The following is a 14,387-nucleotide window of genomic DNA, read 5'->3' as shown; positions in this document are numbered from 1 at the left end:
GTGACATGTTTCATTCTGTGTGTAATGGATCTATATGATGTGTTATTTACACTTTTTGAATTGAATTACTGACATAAATAAACTTTCTATGATATTCCATATTTATTGAGATGCACCTGCATGTGTACAGTCATACAAATCCACAGAGCGGTAACCACAGAAGTAGTGATTGGTTTGATTTTTTTTCAGGCTTGCTGGTAAAATGCAAAATAGATAAATCTGTCTATCTGCAAGGGAAATCTATGGAAGCCCAGAGGGGGAAAATAAATAGTTTTCTCTCCTGTGGGAAAAAAGGTTTCCCCAGGACAATCTTTTATAAGTTCCTTCATTTTTCAGTCAAAAAAAAAGATTTTTTTTTTAAATTACAGTTTATAATTACAGAAGATCACAAATTGTTATAACATTTTTATTGAAATTAATTTTTATTGTGATTTAAAAAATGCTTGCACAAATAGAAAGTTAGGCCACATTGCTTATTGCATATTAACTGTCAAACTTGATTTAACATTTGAATATTATTCACTGTTACAGAAAGCTCTTTGAAAATTCAAGATCAAATTTGAATTGACATTTCAATATTGTCCACAGTACAGCGGGGTCCATCTTTTAAAATTAAAAGTCAAACAAGCGATTTTCATTTTAAAGCGGTCATAGAACGCACATACAAATATTTTGCATTTTCATTTTTACTCAAATAACACAAGAAAATATAATTATACAGACTTACATTTTTTGATTTTCAAATTTATATTACTATTTTAATAAAGTCCCTTATCTGCTTCCATATATTGTTGTGTTGTATACCAAATTAAAGATGCTGCAAGCTAAATTTAGTTTTAGCCTTATATTTCATATTAGCTGAGTGTACCTTTCAGCTATCTCACTGGTTTTCTATTTGTTTGTCTCTCTGGGACAATTTAAAATCTATTAATATGATATTACAGACAACTAAAAGTCACATTCAGGTCTTAACTTACCAAATGTTTACTTACTTCCTGATCACCTGTCCCCACAGGTCTGTGGTGCCCCAGGTGATGCTCCCTGTGGTGAGAGTCCTTGTGGAGGTGCTGGTTGCCGTGACGATGAAGGGAATCGTCACTGTGGAGGCCTAAACTGTAACGGTGCTGTAGCAGTGGCGGACAATGCCCTGGAGAGAGCCAAGCACGCAGAGAAGGAGCTGAACAAAGCCATGGGAGAGGTGGAAGGACTCTTCATCAAGGTATGAAGTCACTTTAAATTTTAAATGAGTTGGTATAATAATGGTAACACTTTAGGTTAGTGAACACATTCAAAATTAATTAGTTGCTTATTAGCATGCAAATAAGTACCATATTGGCTCTTAACCCGTAAGAACCCATGGTGACACCTGTGTAACAAACACTAGAATCTCTAGAATCTCCCATATTCAGCTTTATGCTTCACCTTAACTCAGAGGTGTCAAACTCTGGCCCGTGGGCCAAATTTGGCCCGCAGTATAATTATATTTGGCCCGCGAGGAAATACCAAATGACAACCAGAGCTGGCCCGCCGGTATTATACAGCGCAAATAATACTACAAATCCCAGAATGCTCTGCTCGTGTTTTGGCTTGAACACAGTAGATCAGTGTGTAGCAAACTGAGCAACAATTAAAGTCGTCTTTATGCACTTTTTCTTGCTAGTCCAAGGCATGGGCTTGAATGGTTGCACATTCATTGAAGGATATTATTATTAGTCATTTGGTTTATTATTGTTATTTTATTCTTACATTTATTTTTAGCCTGTGGAAAAAGATTACTGTTAAATTTAAATTTAAAGAAGGCCGCATATAAAATAAAGGGACATACGATTTTTATTTAAATTTTATTTAAGAAATGAATGCCATTGATGTGTTTGTTTGTTTTATTTGATATTCGATTTTGCATGTTTGCAATATTAAGTTATATCAAGCTTTGCTTGTTCCATTTCGTTTGAACTTGTTTAGGTCAATTTTTTCAATAAATATCAATGTTGGCCCGCGACTTTGTCCAAGTTTTAAATTTTGGCCCACTGTGTATTTGAGTTTGACACCCCTGCCTTAACTCATTAAATCCCTAAGTGACACATACTCAACACCCTGGTGTGGTGGTCATGTGACTGTGACAAGAAGTGACTTCTCAAAAGTGTGGCTCATTTCAAAAAGCTTATTTTTTGTTACGATGCTAAGTTTAAACCCATTTAACAATTCTAATCTGTTAATAGAGTGTTCTGTATTGCATTTAACTTGTTCTGACCATATTTCCTGAAGAAATTAAAGTCACAATTTTGATAAATGTTATGGAGATGCAAACAAAAAGGCAAATGTGTCTTTCTGTAAGCAAAAAATGTGTCTAGTTTTTTTATTTTAAAATAAGAAATATTATAAACATAAATACCATAAACGGCCATTGTAACGTATATGTCACAGCACAAATCTTTGACATTAAGGGGTAGTATTTTTTTTTTTAAAAACATCAGAAATGTGTTTTATGTGGTCCACTTGGTCTGTGGTATATCCCCCATAATTTTCCTAAAAGGATAACTGTGTCTGGGTTCTTATGGGTTAATTAGTCATTATGAAGTAGTTATTAATGCCTTTTAATGACTTTGCGCCAATGTTAGTGGCAATAGTATGTCGCAAGTCACAATAGTAAAAGTCTCATAATATCCTTCAATAACTATTGATTGAGTTAAAATTTTTAATTTCCAAGTATTTTAATGAGTACCCTATAAAGGGCTGCTAATACTTTTGTATAGTTTTTGTGTGATAAAAGCACAAAATTTGGCAGATGTGTTGATCAATATACTGGGAACAAAACTGGAACATAGAAATAGCAGCTTGGGGTGGATTAAGTGTCCTAAACCAGAAACCATTTTCGGAAAAAATGGCTTCCATGGCCAGCAATAGCACAGTATCCAAATCTTCTAAATATATTCAATGAAATTTGGCACTTTATTCAGAAAATCGGTTACGTTGGCTGTGAAGCCCCTCTAAATATATACCATAATTTGCTAATCCCTTGTGACATATATTTAGTTGAAAATTATTTGTAGAGCAGCATTTTTGGCCCACTAAACAGTCAAACAGGGAGAAAAACCACTGTAGAGGAGGCAGAAAAAGCTTTTAGTCCTTCTTCTTATTAGACAAGAATAGAATGCAGATCAAGGATATAATAGTTTTGGATTTTTCATTAGTTTTAGTTTTAATTTCGTTTTTTAGTTTTAATTTTTTTTTCAAATTCAGTTAGTTTTTATAAGTTTTTAGACTTAGTTTGCTAGTTGTAATTTATTTATTTTTTGAAAATTCTTAGTTTTAGTTCAGTTTTTATTAGTTTTAGTGTTAGTTTTAGTTTTTTTGTAATGGGCTATGTGTTGGGTGCCAGATTCAAAGAGGTCATAATACAATTTTTTGGTTTATCCATCTTAGCCCCAATAAGGTTATTAACTCTTACAGTTCCGGGTGTTTTAAATTTTGGTTTGAGTGTAGACATCCCAGTCTCAGTCAACATATTTGCCATGTGTTCCTGCATGTTCACTAACCAGCAGCTATTTAGTTTGAGCTAAATAAATAAATTTCACATTTTTACGAAAACGAAAGACATTTTCACTTTAATTTTAGTTCGTTTTAGTTAGTTTTGTAACTTCACAATACAGTTTTAGATAGTTAGTTTTTTTTTTTAAAACTCTAATTTTTATTTTTATTTCAGTTAACGAAAATGTTTTTACAATTCTAGTTTTCTTTATTTCGTTAGTTATCTTTAACTATAATAACCTTGATGTGGATGTGAATCTGAATATGATCTAAAAGTGTCATGTGTTCCCTCCCTTCTCCAGTTAGAGGAATTATTTTGAAGTGTCTTTTATTCAGATTTTTGCAACTGTGCAGGAGTTCTTACACCATATAATTTTAATTCATATCCATAGTTATTCACCTTCCACATCCCTCCACAGTAAACCACAGACCAAAGCTCTCAGAATGTAGCGAGGGCTCAGAGTGTGCACTGCACATGCATGCATTTGTGCACTTAGGCAAAACAGATCTGGGAGAAAATTGGTGCAATAAAAACCTAAATCAGTCAACAAATCTTGGAAAATGCTGTTTACGCCATTATGCCAGTTAGGGGAAAAAAATGAGTGTTTTTTTTTTTGTCCTAAAATAGAATAAATAAACATAATCTGAAGAAATGTTATTTAAAAAAATGTTTGTGGAAGTTTTTGGGTTTGTTGCCTGTTGCCTATGTATATATGCATACATACATACATGTATATACATACATGCATGTATATATACACATGTATGCTGCCATGCTGATTCCATAATGGTTCATTTTTCCCTCGAGGCAACACAGCAATTTTCCATCAAGTTATGTTGTTTCTTCAGGGCAAAAGTTGCATTTTAACAAGTTTTCATTATTTAATTAGGAAATAAATTGCATTAAACTATCAAAAATGAAGGTTTACTCACCTAATATTAGGAATATATTTATTGCCAGATGGAAAACGGCCACAAAATGACGTTTTGAGTGATTTTTTTTTTATTTGAGTGGCAAAGCTGTTTACTTTGAAAAAAAGTCTGCAAAAAAGGGTTTCAATATGGCCTCCTGGAGATCATGTGACAAATTAACTCATTGCCAGTGGTTCCCTATACTCTTCCCTCTAAAGTATCGCATCACTCAAAAAGATGCATTGTAGAAATTTGACCGGCCAAAAATGGGTATGTTGCCTGAGGGAAACACTGTACTATAGAGCAGTAGTTCTCAACCTTTTTGAGTCGCGACCCTAAATTTAACATGCATGTTGTCCACGCCCCCCACTCACTGAACACAATCTCACACAAAAGACACAAAATTACCCAAAAAAGACACAAAATTACCCCAAAAAAAGACACAAAATGACCAACAAATTGCATAAAATTAAGCAAAAAAGGACTCAAATTGACCGCAAAAAAGGAAAAAAAAATTACCACAGAAAGACACAAATTGACCAAAAAAGAAACAAAATGACCCAAAAAAGACACAAAATGACCAAAGAAGACACAAAATGACCAAAGAAGACACAAAATGACCAAAAAAAGACATTAAATGACCAAAAAGACTAAAACACATTAACACATGAACACTTTAACACAGTGGAGACAGAGCTGACTTCCAAAATGTTTTGGCGACCCCCAGAAATCATCTTGCGACCCCAAATGGGGTCGGTACCCCAAGGTTGAGAACAGCTGCTATAGAGGGTTAAGTAATGGCAGTTAAGTTGTGTCCATGAGTATTTTGTGCTCCTCTATCAACATTTCTGCCTTTCTTTCAGGTGGCAGACGCCAAGAACAAGGCAGAGGAGGCCAAAGGTAAAGCCCAAGCAGCTCTGGACAAAGCCACCGCCACCAAGAACAAAGTGGAGCGCTCCAACAATGACCTGAGAGACCTCATCAAACAGATCAGAGACTTCCTCACTCGTGAGTCTGACACTTTATACTTTGTGATGTGTTTTGCATGTTTATTCCAGCCTGTCAATCACCTCTGCTACGTCTCCTATGTCTCTGTCAGAGGAGGGTGCAGACCCAGACAGCATCGAGGCCGTGGCCAACCGCGTGTTGGAGCTCTCCATCCCTGCTTCACCTCTCCAGATCAGACATCTCGCTGATGAAATCAAAGAACGGGTTCGCAGCCTTTCCAATGTGGACGCCATCCTGCAGCAGACGCAGGATGATGTCCGCAGAGCAGAACAACTGCTGCTGGATGCCAAGAGAGCAAGGTAGTCACACTTCAGACATACAGTCATTGTTATGCCCCAGTCTAGGGGGCCTAGAGCACAACATGAAAAGGCCCCACCTTCCCCATCTCCCATGTAGCCACAAACAAAGATTAGTTTGAAGAATGGGTAAATATTTATTTACAAAGAGAACTTAGGTAAATACAAATATTCTTCAACTTAAGGGTGGACTAAAGCCAAAATAACAAACAAAACAATCCTATCTTAAAAATAAGAAATTTACCTGAAAAACCAAAAGACACAAAATCTTACCTCCCTACCTACTTAAACAAGAGAAAACGAGAAACAAAACCTGGCAACCCACCCTTACTGCTCAAAACAAGGGAATTAAGTCCAAAACCACAAGTTAACTCAAACAAAAGGTCTGAACCGGTTGGGAGAAGAGGAGGATGAGGAAAGTGCCTGCTGCCACCGACGGCTGCCATCTTGGCTCCATTTAAACCAGGTGGTTCCGGCTGCAGCCAATCCCAGCCCAGACGTGGAACCTCTCCACCAATCGCACCGCGGCTATGGCACACTCCAATCTGCATATAAAAAAGGAAAACAAAAACACAGGGCACACATACAAATGCAGTTTGCTAAACAATAACTATAATATGACCACAGTCATAACAGTCATGGAAAAAATATTATACCTTTGTTTTCTTTAATTTCTTGTTCATTTTAATGCCTGGTACAATTAAAGGTTAATAATAATAACAACAAAAATAGCTGATAAGAGTTTTATTTATTTTCTATGGTTTTCTTGATTATAACCAAAATCATTATCAAGAAAACCATGGAAAATGTCTAGATATCAGCTCTTAAATTAAACTCTTATCAGCTACATTTGTTGTTATCATATATGTAGGAGTATTCTTAGAAACAAAAAGCATTCCATATGTATTCATCCTCTCTCAAACTATTCATTGATGTAAAGGCACAGTGCTGAGGGTGTGAAGACCACAGCAGAGACAGTGAAGCAGGCCCTGGTGGACGCCAAGATCGCCCAGACATCAGCAGAGAAGGCCATAGCCAGAGCCAAAGCTGACATTGGGGAGACTGAGGCCCGACTGGCACAGGTAACCAACAGCAAGTCATTGTTTTTTGCAAGTCACAAGTAAGTCTCAAGTCTTTGCCCTTCTTTGGGGTGGCTGTGGCTCAGTTGGTAGAGCGGGTTGCCCCCTGACCAACCCGCTCTACCCCCTGACCATGCCTGACCATGGCAGCCTACATGTCGAAGTATCCTTGAGCAAGAACCCCAAATGGCTCCTGATGCTGCGTTCATCGGTGTGGGAATGAATTCCCAATGGTGGCAGGTGTTACCATTAAGGGTAGCCTCTGACCCCAGTATGAATGTGTGTGTGAAAGGGTGAATGAGCGCAGTCTGTAGTGTAAAGCGCTTTGAGTGGTCACAAAGTGACTAGAAAAGCGCTGTATAAGTGCAGGTCCATTCTATTTACCAAGTCCCAAGTCCTACAGTTTGAGTTTCGAGTCCTTTTAACAGCAGAGTAATAATATTTACAAGATCGTGTATGCTTTTAAAATCTGTATTTATTTATCAAAACTTTTTGAAAAAAAAAACAAAAACAAGTGCATAACAAGAGCATATTGTTCTATAACTAGTTCCACAGCAGTTTCTGTCCTGTCTCATCTCATATTGTCTGTGTGTGTGTTTTTTTGCCATCTTTGTTTTTTGAAACCGGGAGTGACCATATTTGGTCTGTGGAGGAGTGAGGATGGGTGTATCTAAAAATATACTGTTAATGTAAAAACAAAATGTACTTTACTTACCTGGGAAAATTGAACAGCCAACTCCTTGGAGTGTCTTTTAGACACACATTTTTAAATGACCAAAATGTTCAAACAAACTTTAATAAACTGAAAACACACAGTGAAAGAGTCAAAGTTCTGAGACGAAAATACAGACAACAACAAACAGGTTCATGCTGTTATTGAGCTGTCAATCAAAGGTAGCCACGCCCCAAATCTTAAGCTTCGTTATCATCTATTTTCTTCTAAATGTGACCACTATTTACACAATTAACATCATATTGTCTTGGAGAAGACTTGAAACTAGCGATTGAGACCATAACGTTGCCACAAGATATTTTTCTGAGGTAATAAATCAACTGAGACAGATAGGCGAAGTTCTTTTGCATACTTTGTTGGCTACCTCTGTTGGAATTTTTTTTAAATTGCAGGCTTAAGGCACTGCTGATTTGTTTCTCTGCTAAGACTGGGAGGTTGCCGCCTGCTTATATTTCACGAAGTGACCAGAAACACAACTCAAAAAACAATGCTCCATATTGGTTGGATGTGTAAATAAGTCATTGTTTGCTAACACATTAAATGTGTGGATGATCCTGAGTGTCCTGTTTCAGCTTTTTGAGTTGATAAATTTATGAATGCAGGTGATTTTTTCCTTTTCTTTCTTCTCACTGCCCTGTTAAAGGTTTTGGGCTGTAATACTTATTATACAGGATTGCATTGTAAAAATGATGTGATACCAATTAGGGCTGGGCGATATAAAAGATATATCGATAACTTTTTTAATGTGATATGGAATTGGACCATATCACATATATCGATATAGTTCAAATTTTTTTCTTTCTTTATATATAAATGCTGCCCTTACTAGGGTTTGTCATATTTAGTTATCTTGTAATGTTAGTTATTCTTTTCTCATATTTATATATTTAGTTCAGAAAAATTGGCCTATCTAATTTCATAGGCTATTTTTAAGATTTTTTTTATTTTTTTTAAATGAGCACTTTATGGAGCTTTGATATTTTTTAAAAAGGCACTCCTGTTGTTATACAGTATTTAAGTTCACTAAAATAAACGGTTTCAATAAAACTACTTGTGACATGTCATATTTGACTTTGACTTTGACTGAACATTTGCTCCCACTTTGCAATAAAAATATCGGCATATATATTATATATCGATATTCAGTCTAAATATATCGGGATGGGACTTTTGGTCCATATCGCCCAGCCCTAATAGCAATTATGTTCAATGAGTATTTAAACCACCCACATACAGGTTTTTACATGAACATCCAGGAGTCAGTTTTGAGAAATCATACCCTGGCACATAATGAAAACATAATGTTTAATCCAGAGTGCACATTGTAATGATATTATTTCAAAAGGATGACAATTCACTTTCTCTCCACAGATTGAGTCGGAGACATCCAACAGTGAGAAGGATCTAAACGATGCCATGGACCGCCTGGGCACACTTGGACGTGAAATTAATGACCTGAAGACCAAACGTGCCAACAACAGCATGGCAGCAGCCCGAGCCGAAGAGACAGCCACCATGGCGCGAGACAAGGCAAACGAAGCCAAGCAGGTGTGTGTCTGTCTGCGTGTGTGCACTTTTCCTCATTTAAAGAGGACAAAGTTGTCAAAGGAAAATAAATCTCCTCTCCTCCTGTCTTGATGCTCAGATTCTAGACGGCCAGCTGACTGATAAATACCACGAGGTGCAGCAGCGGGTCGACACAAAGGCCAAGGCTGTGCAGGATGCCAAGAAAAGGGCCGAGAGCCTCAGAGATGAAGCAAAGGAACTACTGAAAGACGCCCAGGACAAGCTCCAGAGGCTAGCAGGTGCTTATTAATATCACTGTGTATGTAGATGAACAGATAAACAGGGTTCATGTGTTTGCATTTGCTTGGGGGAAGAAAATTATGGGTTCATCACTTTAAAGACACAGTTGTTGAAACATGTAGAGTGCATGGAATCTGGTTCAAATTAAATTTTACTATTTTATTTACTATTCACATAAACTATGAAGCTGAAAACATGAGACAGGAGGTCAACAGCTAATGGTTCTTCAAGCTATAGTTTAAAATCTAGATGAGAATTATTTGCGTAGTAGCTTTCAAACAGGTTAGTGCAATTCAAAGCACTTTAGAGGTACAAAGGAGATTTAGTGACATCAGACATGACACAGAGGTTTCTTTCCTGTTTGTTTCAGCCCAAAATAATTCATTTCATGGACAGTTTCTCTCTCTTACCTCTTTTCAACCAAGGCAGTTCCAGCGCCTGTTCAGAGCAGGTGCTTTATCTTGAATCAGTTCCTCACTTTTAGACAGCCAAAGAACTGGCTCTCGGCCTGGAAAACTGGTTCCAGAGCGGCACTTACTATTTGCTGCTCTTGAACCACAAACCACTTACGTCAGGGGCTGGGGGCGGGATTATCTTACCAACAAGACAGACTAAAATGTGTATCATTAATTTAATTGTATTTGTTAAACTCCACTGTGACTGATACAGGCTCGCGTTAACAGTTAGCGAGCTAGCGTTAGTGGACTAGCGTTAGTGGACTAGCGTTAGCGGGCTAGCGTTATTGGGCTAGCGTTGGCTTACAACAAAGTCTAACATTAACCTCTTACGTTCAGTGTTAGTATAAGAATGTAATTGCCGTCCATAGTAATCAAGACGAGCAGCACAAATGTGTTGTACATGTCGTGTTTGGATGCCAATGTAGGCTCACAAAGCCAGGAGCAACATGTGTAAAAAGACGATGTAGTCTGTCGTTGTTGTTATAGTAGTCACGGAAAGCGGAGACGTATACAGTGATGGAATGATGGAAAATCAAACAGGTTCTGAGACGGTCCCCAAGTTGAACCAGCACCAGCCCAGTAAAAGAAGTAGCTTTGCCATAGGACCTAATATTTAATTGTTATCCTGATGGAGGTGCGAGGAGTATATTGACATTGGGCACTAATATCTAAGATACATCCAAAAAGATGAAAATGTGTGTCATCAGCATAGCTATGAAGCGATACCATGCCTCCTGAGGGGATCATCAAGGGTTTCACATATAAATGAAAAAGCACAGACCCTAAAATTGATCCCTGAGGAACCCACAAGTTATTTTACAGTGTTTTGAGAAATGACAAAGAACTCCCTGCCACCTAAAAAGAATGACTCAAGAATAGCAGTAGCACCAAATGCTGCTAATATTGGGTTGTGTAACCATTCCTGACATCCCTGCTTCCCACAGATTTGGAGAAAAACTATGAGGAGAACCAGAGGAGGTTGAAGGTGAAAGCTCGTCAACTGGATGGCTTGGAGGACAAGATGAAAGCCATCCTCAATGACATCAACAAACAGATCCAGATCTATAACACGTGCCAGTAACTACTCCATGTAAAAAAAAACAAAAAAAACAGGTGCCATCATTGTGCCATTCTGACATACAGACTTTGAAAAAAACAATTTAGAGGACTGGGACGTTTATTTTATCACTCTGGAAGTTAATTTGCATATTTTGCAAATTATTTGAAAATGGTTGCTATCATGTTTTGACATATATATTAACATACTCATAACTGAACATGAAAAGGTTGCCTGATATCACATATTTTAGTTTGATTTAAATTTGTGCACATTATTTTTGTTTTGGATTTTCAAAATAATCTGAAAATGTATCTGCATTTAAATTTGTGTTTTGAACATGAAAAATTAAAGTATTATTTAAAAGAAACTCAATATTACTCAGATTTGGGTGAAAGTAATGCATTGCAAACAATCTATAGTACTTATAGTATACTATAGTTTACGCATTTAGAGTGTCTGTTGTATAATCAACAGGTAATTTCCCCCCTTTTTTCTATGAAGTGTAACTACTGGAAGTTTATTCTGAGCTGTGCTCATTGCAAGAGGACTTCATTTAAACTGCGTCTTCTTGAAACAAATTTTAAGTGTGTGAGGACATGAAATCAGAATGACAATCTGCTCAAAATTAACTGGATTTTTTTCAATCACAAAAATGTTAAAACCATAAGGCTTTAATTGTTTTTATATTTTCAAATTAGCCAAAAAAAAAACAGAGACAAGGTATAGGCATGTGGTCCTTGTCCCTGTGTGGTTTTAAAGGTATAATATGCAGGATTTCCCCCCCAAAATCCAATGTATAGAATTAGTTCTAAAACGAGAGTGAAACTGGGGCTTTTTTAACTTATGTTGAGCTGGGGAGGTGGGGCCAGGTTTGAAAGTTGTGATTCTAAAGCATTAATGAAAATTCCTGCATAGTATGCCTTTAAAGAAATACCATTTTATTAGAATGAACAGATGAACAGGATTATTGCATTCGTATGGATTTTAAAATGATGAATTTATACCAACTGTGGTGCTAGGAATGCATTTTGTATTGTGTCTGCCTTTATACAAATAACAGGTAAGCAATGATATGACCATCTTTATGTTATATATAATGAACCGCTTCACTTTGCTAAGCTAACAAATAAAACCACCTCTGCCTGGAGTAGGAGGATGGCTCTACACTAATACTACACAGACAGGATAATAATAATATAATAATGAGAGCATTGTGAGCTAACAGGGTTTGCTAACAGCATGGCTCTAGTGATGGCTATCAGTCTACATGTGGGTGAACTTTGGTCCAGAGTAAAATAGCTTTGTCAATTACAACTGATGACGGGACAACATTATTATCTAGTCTGACAATCTGACACAGTCACTGTACAGAGGATAAACCCTTTGTATTTATATAGTATTCCCTCTGGCACCACCCTCAGGACAAACTTAAAGGAGCGTTAGACATTTTTTTAAAAAAAACAAACGTAGTATTTTCTTTCTTTCCGATAGTTAGAGAGGACAGACTAAATAAAGCCAGCAGTCTGTTAGCTTAGCTTAGCATCAAGACTGGAATCAGGGGGAAACCGCTAGCCTGGCTCTGTTAAATATCCTCCTTCTTGCAATGCGAAAGATCATTAATCATGTGTACCCGAGTCACATGACTACGACTTTTGACTGGATAAAAATAAAATTTAAATTTGACTTGGACCTCAACATGAGTGACTTGTGACTAGAGCTGCAACAATTATTTGATTAATCGAACAATAATTGATTATTAAATTAATCGTCAACTATTTTGATTATCAAATAATTGGTTTGAGCAGTTTTTAAAGACAATAAGTCCAAATTCTCTGATTTCAGCTTCTTCAATGTGAATATTTCTGGTTTATTTGTTCCTTTATGACATCTTGTGGTTTCGGAAACACTGATTGATATTATTCAACATTTTATTGACCAAACAACTAATCGATTAACTGTTTAAATAATCGACAGATTAATCGATAATGAAAATAATCATTAGTTGCAGCCCTACTTGTGACTGAATTGAAAATAATTGATACCTTCCGCTAAGCCCAAATGTTTAAAAATGTATATTATTCTTTAAAAAAATCAATGAATTTCCCTTAATTTCCTTTATGAATTAACACAATCAACACTTAAATCTTAATTAAAATGGCCTTTATATTCTTACTTTGTTGTTAATATTCCATCACATTAAGTGAAGAGCGCATCGCTGCTTGTTTTAGACTCTAGGCTCAAGGTTAAGGACTTGGGACTTGTGACTTGTTGCTCTTGACTTGGGACTTGATTCAGGACTTGCTGCTGGTAGGCCAACTATTTTATTTTTGATTGAGTTGGGCTAGCTGTTCCCCTTTGCCCAGTCTTTATGCTAAACTAAGCTACAATAAGAGCTTTACTTTTCATCTAACTTATGGCAAGAAAGTAAACTGGTGTTATTCCCAAAATGTTGAACTGTTCCTTTTAGCCAACAGGATTCATTTTTATGAATGCCAAACTTGTGATGCACAGATTGTGAATGTTTGTATCAAATGTAATGTGATGGAATATGTAAGATCTGCAGTAATGGATGCTTCACTGTAGCAACATTGTCCTCTACGGTAGGTGTGAGTGTTTAATTGTGCCTTATAGTATGCCAGCGTCTTGGACATTTACTCATGTACCATTTGCATGACAATTTGCGATTTTGAAAACATAACAAACCAAAAAACTAACTCTGTACACCTATTTCCATCAGATCAACAAAAAAGCCAAAGCAAAAATACCAAAAGAAGCTTGTGTAAAATTTAACCATGTACAGTTTTGTGAATAAAGTTTGGATAACTTAAAAGTCTCTGAGTCGAAGTGGCTTTTTTTAACACCTTTATCAGGAGTCACTCAGATATCAGATTACTATCACTGCTTGACACTGTGCCATTCTCTAACATTGCCGTCTTGTGGCCTGAATGTGTCTGCGTTCACACCAGGGTCTGCAAGAGTGTAAGATGTCTAATTTCTATTTTTGTGATCTGCAAGGATGCTGTTAAGTGCTTTCATGAGTCCTTGATGTGCCCTTTGGAACCTGGTCTCACAGGAATCTGTGAAATAGCCACGGATTTGCTTAACTTAAAATCTGTGGAATAGCCACGGAATCACTCAAATTTCCGTGAAACTGACACGGATTTCGCTACAATGCAAGTTAGTGACAGTCATATTTTTCCTATTGGTTTGTTCCAAGTCACGTGACTTTCAAGGTTCCCGGCGGTCAGAACAAAAAACATGGTGGACAGTTCTCTCATTTTTAGTGAAAAAATCAATATTTTGACTTAGTTTCTGCATAAAAATAGATTTTGATCACATTTCTAGCGAGAAATATATGTTTTATTTTCTAAATATTCACTCAGTGAATGTACATAATCACTTTGTATGTTGGAATAGCCACGGGATATGACTGTCATTAACTTGCATTGTAGCAAAATCCGTGTCAGTTTCACGGAAATTTGAGTGATTCCATGGCTATTCCACGGA

At 36.7% G+C, this 14,387-nt stretch overlaps 1 protein-coding gene across 1 annotated transcript in view; it reads left to right on the top strand.

The window, feature by feature from the left end:
- The window catches only part of lamb2 (laminin, beta 2 (laminin S)), a 98,042-nt gene extending 84,332 nt beyond the window's left edge, over positions 1–13,710 (top strand). The window contains exons 29-35 of the mRNA XM_059333798.1: positions 1,016–1,219; positions 5,304–5,448; positions 5,540–5,747; positions 6,685–6,826; positions 8,928–9,104; positions 9,202–9,361; positions 10,765–13,710. Coding sequence (XP_059189781.1) covers positions 1,016–1,219; positions 5,304–5,448; positions 5,540–5,747; positions 6,685–6,826; positions 8,928–9,104; positions 9,202–9,361; positions 10,765–10,901 — 1,173 coding nt within the window. The 3' untranslated portion in view covers positions 10,902–13,710. The remainder of the gene's footprint in view (positions 1–1,015; positions 1,220–5,303; positions 5,449–5,539; positions 5,748–6,684; positions 6,827–8,927; positions 9,105–9,201; positions 9,362–10,764) is intronic.
- Positions 13,711–14,387: the final 677 nt, after the last annotated feature.

This window comes from Centropristis striata, chromosome 5 (genome assembly GCF_030273125.1).
Source record: "Centropristis striata isolate RG_2023a ecotype Rhode Island chromosome 5, C.striata_1.0, whole genome shotgun sequence".
NCBI classification, from domain to species: domain Eukaryota; kingdom Metazoa; phylum Chordata; class Actinopteri; order Perciformes; family Serranidae; genus Centropristis; species Centropristis striata.
The sequence above is the reverse complement of the archived record's forward strand: the minus strand, read 5'-3'. Positions and strand labels throughout refer to the sequence as shown.